Source organism: Lathamus discolor, chromosome Z (genome assembly GCF_037157495.1).
Source record: "Lathamus discolor isolate bLatDis1 chromosome Z, bLatDis1.hap1, whole genome shotgun sequence".
In the NCBI taxonomy this organism is placed as follows: Eukaryota; Metazoa; Chordata; class Aves; order Psittaciformes; family Psittacidae; genus Lathamus; species Lathamus discolor.
The window spans coordinates 6,580,210-6,591,475 of record NC_088909.1 but is presented as its reverse complement, the minus strand read 5'-3'; the positions used below and the strand labels follow the sequence as shown (position 1 = coordinate 6,591,475).

At 39.8% G+C, this 11,266-nt stretch overlaps 1 protein-coding gene and 1 long non-coding RNA gene across 2 annotated transcripts; one reads left to right on the top strand and one right to left on the bottom strand.

The window, feature by feature from the left end:
- Positions 1-99: 99 nt before the first annotated feature.
- On the top strand, positions 100-10,399 carry CENPN (centromere protein N). The gene is made up of 11 exons (XM_065663066.1): positions 100-250; positions 1,266-1,455; positions 2,589-2,634; positions 3,215-3,271; positions 3,669-3,748; positions 5,240-5,416; positions 6,174-6,275; positions 8,468-8,525; positions 8,785-8,894; positions 8,995-9,118; positions 9,413-10,399. Exons 2-11 carry the CDS (start codon positions 1,285-1,287, stop codon positions 9,499-9,501), a joined length of 1,014 nt encoding a protein of 337 aa, XP_065519138.1. The 5' UTR covers positions 100-250; positions 1,266-1,284; the 3' UTR covers positions 9,502-10,399.
- On the bottom strand, positions 9,877-11,257 carry LOC136005515 (uncharacterized). The gene is made up of 3 exons (XR_010608795.1): positions 11,085-11,257; positions 10,229-10,366; positions 9,877-10,097 (listed from the first exon to the last, which is right to left on the bottom strand). It is a non-coding gene; the product is annotated as an uncharacterized LOC136005515 (long non-coding RNA).
- Between the last annotated feature and the right edge of the window lie 9 nt (positions 11,258-11,266).

The following is an 11,266-nucleotide window of genomic DNA, read 5'->3' as shown; positions in this document are numbered from 1 at the left end:
GGGCGGGAGACGAGCTGCCTTGTCATTGGTCCGCTCCGTCACCATGCGCAGTCCGATTGGGAGCTTCGAAAAGTGGGCGGTGCCCGGCAGTTGGCGGGCTGGCGGAGGCTGGGCTGCCTGAGGTGCAGGCGCTCTGCCGCGGTGTGTGGTGGCGGTGGCGGTTCTGCAGGGGCTGCCGTGTTCCCCTCGGTTACGCCGGTCTCTTCGTGTCTGTGCGGGCTGCCTGAGCTATTCCGGACTGCAGTAACGGGTGAGTGCCAGCGCCCCATCGCTCTCCAGAAGCTCACACCAGGTATCAGTGAGGTAAACGTCCGAGGACGTGGGGAAAAGTTACTATGATACGCGGATTGACTCCACAACTCGTTAAAGTTGTAAAGTAGGTATGCTTTGTTCAGCGCTGAGGTGCATGGGGATCGTTCCTCCAAAGTATGCACACCCAGGGTCGTTTTTCCTTTACATTTATTCCCTTAAGGCATACATATGCATTAGATTACTGATACGCCTACACATATTTAGTATCTGTCCCCGCTTCGTATTATAATGAGCTAGAAGGTCCTCTGCGCCTGCGCAGTGCCCCCTCTGGTCATGGGCAGGGGTCTCAAGATGAAGTAAATGAGTCTTCCTCCTGTGGGCAGGGGTCCTCAAGATGAAGTAAATGAGTCTTCCTCTTCTTAAACTTTTCACCTTTTAATCTTCGAGCATGGCTTTAGGGCTTAGTCGGTACCTCATCCATAAATCATCAGCTTCTCCCCCTTATCAATAGACCCATTCGCATTTCCTTGTCAATAGTTGCTTATCAGTAGAATCAGGTCTCTATTTCCTCCCCTTATCAGTAGTCTGTGCCTTGTTCGCTTGGTAAGTATGATAGGTGTTTACAGCAGACAATACTTTTGTTTAAGCAAGGGATTCTTCTAACTCTCTTATACAATCCCCTGTATTTTCCTTTGTACATTTCATTAACCCTGTATCAATCCCCCCTTTTCTATAAAGTAAGTAAATTCTTTTACTATATTATTTATGACAGAGCTATCCATGTTCTTTCTACCGATTTACAAAGTGATTTTGATATACATTGTACATTTCATTAACCCTGTATCAACTACGGGAAGCTGTTTAACTTGCTGTTGTTGGTGTCCGCCGAAAGCTGGTAGTGCCGCGCCTGAGGCTGATGCCAACGTTCTGTTAGTCGTGTTAAGTACAGCTTTGTATGCCTTAACTCCGGGAGCCTGCCTGTGCCTTGGTTCTCACCTTCTTCCACGTTTCAGCTTTCCAGGTGGCTTAGTCATGGACGAAACTGTTGCCGAGTATATCCGAACAACTGTACAAAAAATCCCACGAAATGAAATCAAGACAATGCTACAGAAATGGGGCTTTCTGTCTGAGAAGCAGCTGCAAGCCATAAACTTCCATCAGATAAAGGACAGCATTGCTGGCGATATTTTTCAGCTGTGTGAGGTAATCCTGTCCTTTGGCAGCTGCTTCTCAGTAGCATACAGGACACACATTGAAGCACTGTCAAAAACAAATTCTTATGAATAAATTATTTTGTTTGGTCACAACATAGCATCAAATGTCAGTCTGTAGTGTGAAAAATGTAAAACTGAGCTGGTGACGGCACCAGTTTTGTCTGTGATAGGACTGCAGGTTTGACCTTACTGAATAGGGAATACTTGTTATGAGCTGCAAGTTGCACCAGCTAGAGAAAATCTCTGTGTTGTAAGCCGTTAAAAAATGGCTACGTGTCTAAATTCTAATATAAAGGCATTGATTGCTATCTAGTCATTACACAGAACTAATTTAAATCTAGTGTGGGTAATGACAGCACTCATTTATATATTTTATAGAAACTTTGGAAACATGTGCTTGCCAGAGTTATGTCTGTTCTGTGTCCTGGTAAGCAAAAAAAGCTTTCTTATACCTGAGTGACCTACTCTGATTTTGGTGTACCAGGAATCTTTGTATGTGTCTTCATATACAGAATCATAACCTAGATAGAGTTATTACTGTTATCTTATATTCTGTAGCTTTTTGTATCATTTGCTCTGAATTTCATACGTGAAGGTTAGTCATGTGGAGTTGACCTCAAACTGCAGGCAAGAAATTGTTGAGTTGCTTTTGTAAGATAGCAAATATAATATTTAAAAATGGCATTTGTTTCTGAAATTGACCTGTAACAAGTGCTGTCCTAAAGTTTCTTAATAAAGAATAAAGTTTTCATGCTGTAAAGGTTACATAAGGAGAAACCAATCATGTTAGAATACCAGACAGTGGAATACTAATCAGTGTTGTATCATGTCATGAAGACCTGCTCATTTTAGTTTCTAATAGCTTGTACATTATAGCATAAGGGCAATATTGCTGTCTCTGCAGAGGAACACTTGAACCTTGATGGAATAGCTTTATTGATTTCTCGAGAATGTTGTGTTCATATTGGGAGCAGCTATGGTGTCTTTGAGCAGAATGTACATGCTGAGGACATCAGTGCAGTGTCATTTGAATTTCCAGTACTAAGAATTTTCACTTACTAAGCATTATGATAGAATGTTCTGGACCTGCATTTAACTGTACTATGTTACTCTTCTTTCTAGGAAATACCTGGAGACATAAAGGAAGCAGCTGTCCTAGACATGATTTGTAAGTTAAAAAAAAAAATAAAAGATTGAAAATACCGGTTTTGTATTTTTTTCTGAATAAGTTGATAACACCCTTAATTATGTAGCAATTGCCCCGGAGAGGTACAGATTAATTTGCTGCAGATTGCATTTTAGATGAATCTTACTGGATCTGACCTTTTCTAAAAAGAAGAATAGTAAAATCTAAAGCTGAAAATCAACAAAAGCACATTTGCCTCTTCTGAAGTCTGAATAGATGTAGACTGTGGTAAGCCACATATCAGTCTACACTTCTTAGTTTGAGTTTAGACTGAGTTTTGGTAGTTATAGGTAAGATTTTTCTTCAAACACTGAACCTCAGGGATACCTTTTATTAGTCGCTTAACTGAATTACAACAGATCTCCCCATCTTGTTTAATAAAAAAATATTTTGCGTTTATATTTGCTATGCGTAGTAGTTTTAAGAATGCTGAATAAATTATATTGCATTATCAGAACTGATTTATTTTTAATAACTTGGTCATAAGTACTGTAAAATTATTGTTCCTTTAATTACCATTTGGTAATACATTATGTTATTGAACAATTCCCATTTTTCTTAGACACCCATGCCTATGCACATAAGAGAACATGGAAAGCATACCAGCTTCTCACAACAGGTAAGATGTCTTTCCTTGCTGTAATGTCACAGTTCCTTGCAACTTACTGCAGTGCTACCCTATATCATACATTTTAAACCCAAATATAGTCCACTGGGTTTTTTCAGTAGATATCTTCAACATTTAACTATAGTCTAGCATAGATTTTTCAATGGACATGTATTCTAAAAATACTAAATATATTCTATTAAATTCTCAAGCAATTATTAGAAGTTAGGAACTACTAATTATATAATAAACTATAGAGCAGTACAGGGGCTCAAATTTAATATACAGATTTTTGTATAAGGCTATGCAACTTATGCTTTTTCTGCTTAGTTTTATATCAGGAAAGCTAAAGACATGTCTGACCTAGCTCTTGTAAACACAAGTCTTGTTTCTTTTTTTTCTTCTGTAGCAGAGAAAGAAACTGTGTATTTTGACGTAAGAGATTTCAAAAAAAAATTTAAAAGAAAACTTCGTTCAGCCTTGGGAAACGTAAGAATAAATTCATTCTAAATGTGTTACACAGCTCTATTGTCAATAGATTGTTTTCATAACTTTAGCAAGGTATTTCGTGGGTTGGTTTGAGGGTATTTTTCGATTAATTCTTGATGCAGACCAAGAATCATTTAGGAATGGTAGGAACTGCATGTGAAATAGACAATAGTTTCTTATCTTTATCTAAAGTTCTTGCAACTTTACAATTATGCTGGAGTGAAATAAAACATAAAATTGTGTTAAAATACGACTGGCCTCAGGAAAGGTGGCACATTTATGTTTTCCATCAAATCTTTGCCCTGTTTGAGTGTACACATTGCCTAGGTGAGCTTATATTGCTTTGTCCCATTACCCAGTAACAACAATTGTAGCACAGTTATATGTTTCTTTTTAGTTCTTGTTCTGAAATGATTTTGATGGCTGTGAGAACTAGGCCCTGGTATTTAATTACATTATAATGGCTGAAAAGTCACTCTCAATAACAAGGAGCAGTTTCTAGACTACAGAAATGAGTCGAAAGCAGATACTATCACTTCACTTTCTTACTAAGCAATGTGCAGAAGCCTTTTCTTGCTTTAGCTCACCAGTTTCATTTAAGCAAGGTTAACAGAAATTGCCTCTGGCTAGTTGCTGTGTCACTGCTTGACACACGAAGGATTCCCAGTGTCACCAGTAGAGGGCAACAAATGCAATTCAGACTAACAGATATAAGCAGCAGTTCTTACAGATCTAGTACAATAAAGTTTTGCAATATTTTATGTTAAACATTACATATTTAAAATGCACAAAAACTTTGAGAACTTATGTTGGTTCAGTAATCTGAGCAGTTTATGAATTAGCTGGACTGAAAGCTTGGCTACATGTACGTCAGTCAAAAGGAGGGTCGGTTGACTGGGCATTTTAAGGACATTTTTCCACTCTTTAAGTCACTGAGAGTGAGTCAAGGTAAAAAGAAGTAACCAAGGAGTGAATCTACAAAAACAGGAAAGGGAATCTTCTTCAAATTTCTGATTGTATACTCTTAAGCAGTGATAAATATTACATACATGTCTAAAAATCACAAGTTGATCAAAAGTTTGGTTTCTCAGGAATTAGGCATAATGAAAATACTGCCATTAGCCCTCCATCTAAATAGACACCTTTTTCTTGTGATGTCGTTTTCTCTAGAGAAATCAAGGTTTTTATAATAAGCTATTTCTATTTTCGCTCTTCAGAAGAAAGTGTGTATCAACAGGAAGGAAACTCTCATTATGAGTCTGAAATAGCTATTTTTGTTCTGTTTTTGTTTTTTCTTCCCGTTTGTGAGGTTATTGTTCTTTGGTAATTTGATTAAGTACAACTCTCACCACACTAGTGGGATTTGTTTCTTATTCAAGCAATGGTGTACTAAATTATGTTTGGGTCGTGTGAATACAGGGTTAAGAGAGAACAAAATCTTTACAGACACCTGACTGTACTGGTAAATCAAAGCTTTTCTTTCTGTGTTAGGTCACCATCAACTTTAGAGAATATGAGGATAATGCAATCTGGATTAGAATTGCCTGGGGAACACCATATAGGGAGCCAAACCAATACAGAGCCAGCTACGTTGTATACCATTCACACACTCCTTATGTCTTTATTTCTCTCTCACAATATAGGAGCAACTTGCCTCTGCTCTGTCAGGTATGAAATAAAACTGTGTAGACCCTGACTTCGCCACAGTCAATGTAGAGCTGTAACTGTGTTAGCTTGTAAGAGGATGCGTAAAGATTTGTCACTTAATGTAACTTACTCGTTTACATAGTTGTTGGGTTGTTTTTTTTTTCTCCCTTAGCTCAAGTAAAAATGGGGCAAAAATGAATCTTTGCAACCTTTGGAATGCTGCATCATGAATAAAGTCATTTTAATGGGATTTTTGCTGACCTTCAATTGTTCTAATTTCTCAACTGAGTGTTAGGCAGCAGTTAAATTGCCTCATGAAGCTGAAGACTATCACATTAACAGTTTACTTCAAGAACTGAATATATGAGCTCATTGGGGAATGCTATTAAGTAGTTTTAAAAGACATTTTCTGCCAATGTATAGTGAACAGCACTAGTAGTTTGTTTGTTTGTTTGTTTTTAATTTTGGGGTTTTTTTTCCCCGTTTAGTAGACTTTCGTGCTAGTAATTTAATTATTTATCTGTTTTTTCAGCTTGATAAAGCTCTAGAGCTTATCTTGTTAATCCTGTGAATGCTTTTCAATATTAACCTAAGCTTAGTAACAGCCTGTTCAACACTTCTTCAGACATGAGAATTTTGCTAGTTGCACACAGCTGCTTACCTTGTACTAAAACCACCACCAAGTCCAGAAACACTGTATTTTATTTATTTATTTATTTATTATAAACATAATGATAATTAAGGCTGATGTTAAAACAATTTACATTTTTATTTGAAGGCCCTGGTTGCTGCTTCCGATTCCCATGACATCTGTGCAATGGAGCTTCAAGGTCATTGTTTAAACTCCCTTAAAGACAGTGTGTTTAAGAGATCTAACCAGGTGAGCCACTTCACAAATACATCCTAAGATAAATCTTACTTTTTGTTTTCAGCCTATTTCTCAACCCCAAGCAAGGGGGAAAATTTGCCTTTTACAAGATGCCATCAAGTTAAAATAACATTGAACTACTGAGGTGGACAAGCTCTTTTTATTAAGGTAACATTACAGTACTGATGTAATTACTTGGCATCCCACCTACGCTTTATTGTTGCTATTTCTGATGGTTAAACTCAATCTAAAATTTGTATGAACCATCCAGTCCTAAGATTTCTTGGAATCATTAACTAGGCTTCCAAGAGCAATAAGTTGAAGGCTATTGGAATAGGCGCTTACTCTGCTCATCCATGTAAAACTTGCACACAGAATCATACAATAGTTAGGGTTGGAAAGGACCTTAAGATCATCTAGTTCCAACCCCCCTGCCATGGGCAGGGACATGTCACGCTAAACCATGTCACCCAAGGCTCTGTCCAGCCTGGCCTTGAAAACCGCCAGGGATGGAGCATTCACAACTTCCATGGGCAGCCCATTCCAGTGCCTCACCACCCTTAAAAAACTTCTTCCTTATATCTGAACTTCCCTGTTTAAGTTTTAACCCGTTACCCCTTGTCCTATCACTACTGTCCCTAATGAATAGTCCCTCCCCAGCAACCTTACAGGCCCCCTTCAGATACTGGAAGGCTGCTATGAGGTCTCCATGCACCCTTTTCTTCTCCAGGCTGAACAGCCCCAACTTTCTCAGCCTGTCTTCATACGGGAGGTGCTCCAGTCCCTTGATCATCCTCGTGGCCTCCTCTGGACTTGTTCCAGCAGTTCCATGTCCTTTTTATGTTGAGGACACCAGAACTGCACACAATGCTCCAGGTGAGGTCTCACAAGAGCAGAGTAGAGGGGCAGGATCACCTCCTTCGACCTGCTGGTCACACTCCTTTTGGTGCAGCCCAGGATACGGTTGGCTTTCTGGGCTGCAAGCGCACACTGAAGCCAGCTCATGTTCATTTTCTCATCGACCAGCACCCCCAAGTCCTTCTCTGCAGGGCCGCTCTGAATCTCTTCTCTGTAGCTTCTTCAACCTGTAGCTGTGCCTGGGATTGCTCTGACTCAGGTGTAGGACCTTGCACTTGTCACAGTTGAACTTCCTGAGCTTGGCATCAGCCCACCTCACAAGCGTGTCAAGGTCCCTCTGGATGGCATCCCTTCCCTGCAGCGTATCAACCGAACCACACAGCTTGGTGTCATCAGCAAACTTGCTGAGGGCGCACTCAATCCCACTGTCCATGTCAGCGACGAAGATGTTGAACAGGACTAGTCCCAAACCAATCCCTGAGGGACACCACTCGTTACTGGTCTCCAGCCGGACATTGAGCCATTGACCACAACTCTGTGCATGCAGCCATCCAACCAGTTCTTTATCCACTGAGTGCTCCATCCATCAAATTGATGTCTCCAATTTAGAGACAAGGATGTCGTGTGGGACAGTGTCAAACGCTTTGCACAAGTCCAGGAAGATGACGTCAGCTGCTCTGCCCCTGTCCATCAGTTCTGTAGCCCCATCATAGAAGGCCACCACATTGGTCAGGCAGGATTTCCCCTTAGTGAAGCCGTGCTGGCTGTCACCAAGCACCTTGTTTTTCATGTGCCTTAGCATGCCTTCCAGGAGAAATGTGCTCCAAGATGTTTCCAGGCACAGAGGTGAGACTGACTGGTCTGTAGTTCCCTGGGTTGTCGATTTTCTCCTTGAAAATGGGAGTTATATTTCCTTTTTTCCAGTCATCGGAACTTCACCTGACTGCCATGATCTTTCAAATATGATGGCCAGTGGCTTAGCAACTTCATTCACCAGCTCCTTCAGGACCCGTGGATGGATTTCATCAGGTCCCATGGACTTGTGCATATTCAGGTTCTTAAGATGGTCTTGAACCACATCCTCTCCTACAGTGGGCCTAAGGTCTTCATTTTCACAGTCCCTGTGTCTGCCTTCCAAGACTTGGGTGGTGTCGGAAATGCTCACAAATATCATAGGACAGGTGTTCTTATGTCAAACTAAAGCTGGGCTTTCTGACTTGTAGTAGCTGTCACGAATTGGAAGGATGCTCACTTTCAGAATGAAGCAAAACATGGAAATCTTTTCAGCTACAGCCTCTAAAAGTGGAAATGAACTAAACCTTTTTTTTTTCCCTTTGTCTGTTTAGAACATCCAAACTTCTTATTCTGAACCTCTAAAGGAACGCAGTGTAGAATCAGAAAGTGGTATGTATATTTTAAATTTAACTGCAGTTTCAATGCCGTTTCTGCTGGCTTATGAAATGAGATTCATTAGTTTGGGTTTTTCTTTTGGCAAGGAATGAAAATATAAATGATGGAGACAGAATTCATCAGTGTCCTTTTTTGCTAAGCTAGTTAAAATTATTATTTTCAGATTTTCACTAATCTGGTGAGAAAAGCAGTATTGTATCAGCTGACAAAGTTGTCTTTCTGTTTTTCCCTTCCCTACTCTTTTTCCCTGCAGATTCAAGGTTAGTTCAAGAAAACAGAAAAACTAAAGAAAAAATACGGAGAATGAATCGGCAGGTTTTTGGTGATGATCCCCTACCAAAACTTGAATATGCACAATATAAGGTAAAAAATGCAAAAATTCAGGGCTTTTTTTATCATTTTATTGTAATAATATGTAAAGTATTTCTTGTTTATACTCCCTGGTTAAATTTTGTATTAACAGCTTCAGACGATGTTTAAAAGTGATCCTAAACAGGATGTTTTGCATCAAAAAGAACCGTTCAGATGTCTGGTGAAGTTTTCTAGTCCAGATCTCTTAGAATCAGTGAAATCCCTGGCAGCAACAAGTAAGTGTTCTAATTCTATAAAATGGAGGAAAAATCCACAGTTACGTATTCATCATCTTACGTTCTGCTTCTGTATTGCATAAGGGAGAACCTTTGCAGTTTGTTTAGAAATACATAGAAGTCTAGTAGAATAAAAACATTACCAGTCTAAAAACTTTTGTCAAAAAACATACAAGTTTGTTCTTAGAATTACTAGTTTGTACATGCGTATTCAAGCTGTGGTTTAGTTTTAGAACAGTTATGAAAGGTAAACATTCTTTGGGTTAAGCTCTAATTATCTGCCTTTCTCTCCAGGTATGGTTGATGCACCGCTTTCACCACTGCTTACCTCTATATCACACAAACCTAGGAATCATTTCAGAATTAAAGAGAAAACTGATTAATTTCCAGGAGGCTTTCTAAGTCCCTAATTTAAGACCGATTCACAGAGGAATATACAATTCATTTATTACTGGTATTAATCTAAACCACTGTAAATTTTAAAGTATGTTTTAAAATAACTTTAATTTCTATAATATTTTTTCCAAACTATTTCTTCTCTGAATCAGTTTTACACATTTGTCTTTCAGCAGAAGGGTTAGCCCTTTCCTTAAATAACCAAGAAAAAAAAAAACCAGCTGTGAAATTTAAACAGATTGTGGGCTCTTGTCATATAGGTGGTAGGAAGAGGTTTCTATCCATCTTGAGTTGATGTTAATGCAGAGGTTTTGCTCACCAAGGGCAACAGCACGTAACAAATACTGCAAATAAGACATTGATACAAATAGATATTTTTTAATGAAATTTCCTCCTAGAGAAATACAATGAAACAAGCAGTAATTTTAATTTTGTGTAAGTCCACGGTTTAGTATATTCCCATTAAGCTTTGATCCTTCTGCAATCCTTGCACATTCCCAGTTTGTGGTTCTTGGAGACATGAAGGTTGCAAACTTGAGATGGAAACATTCACCACTGCAAACAGCAGCATTGCACTGGAATTCTGTAGGGTTGGTAAATTTTAGTTAGTAATTAGATAGCTATTTCCATGTAATTTACTGCATCATTTGTAATTTGACATGAATGTGATCTGAAGAGGCAGGTTTTTAGAAGTGTTACCTTTAATTCTGTTACCTGGAAACTTCATGCAGCTACTTTGTGTGTAGGGAGTTTCTGGTACACTTTTGATACCTCAGTGTGCAGAGTCTTCATAATTTCACAGCACAGTGTAAATATTTTCAGAGGCTGTATGGAAATATCTTTCTTCTGAAACTGTAAATAAATGTGTAAATTGCCTTCTCAGGAGAGGCTTGTTTTGCCTGACTCAGAAACATGACTTAACATAGACTGATTTTTGGTCTGTTCTGGTTTTCTGCATCTCTGTATATCTCACCCATAAAAAGTTAGTTGAGGACTACAGGCTAGTGCTGTATTTGTAGGACTTCCCTCTCTGGATTTAAATGTTAGTTTGTGAAAACACTTAACATAATGGTATGATTAATCACAGACTCATACAGTAGTTAGCGTTGGAATGGACCTTAAGATCATCTGGTTCCAACCTCACAATAGACCATGTCACCCAAGACTTCATCCAACCTGGCTCAAACAATGCCAGGTTTCCTAACACAGAGACCATACAGGACACATAGGGTTGTCTCTTGCCAGCTTGCACCCTCGGAGAGCCTTCCAGGACCCAGACCATTAACATTCCCCCATGCATCTGCCTCTGCAACTTCTTCCAAATGCTTTCTCCTAAATTACTTACTTCAGGCATTTAATTAACTACAGCAAAGGTAAAGTTCTGCAATACCCCTTAGAACGGTGTGGGTTACCCTAGCCTATGGCCTGTTTCTGACTCGTCCTTCTGGGAAAGGCAGCCTCCATCTCCCCAACTGCGAAGTAGGTGTCTCTGATGTACACTCGTACCTCTAACTTCTTGTAATGAACGTTACAGGAACAGCACAAACGGACGTGAGACAGGCCTACTTACCCCCACGACGGGAGGGTGACGGGGCTGAGGCTGCCACAGGCGCTCTCCCTGTGGAAAAAGCCCCAGCTCCGAGCACATCCCCACCATTATTCTCCGTTGTGGAGACGCTTCCACAGCCCCTGCTTTGCGGCCGCCCTCATAGCTGCTCCTCCTCCCCTTAGCGCCCCGCCACAGTAATGGCT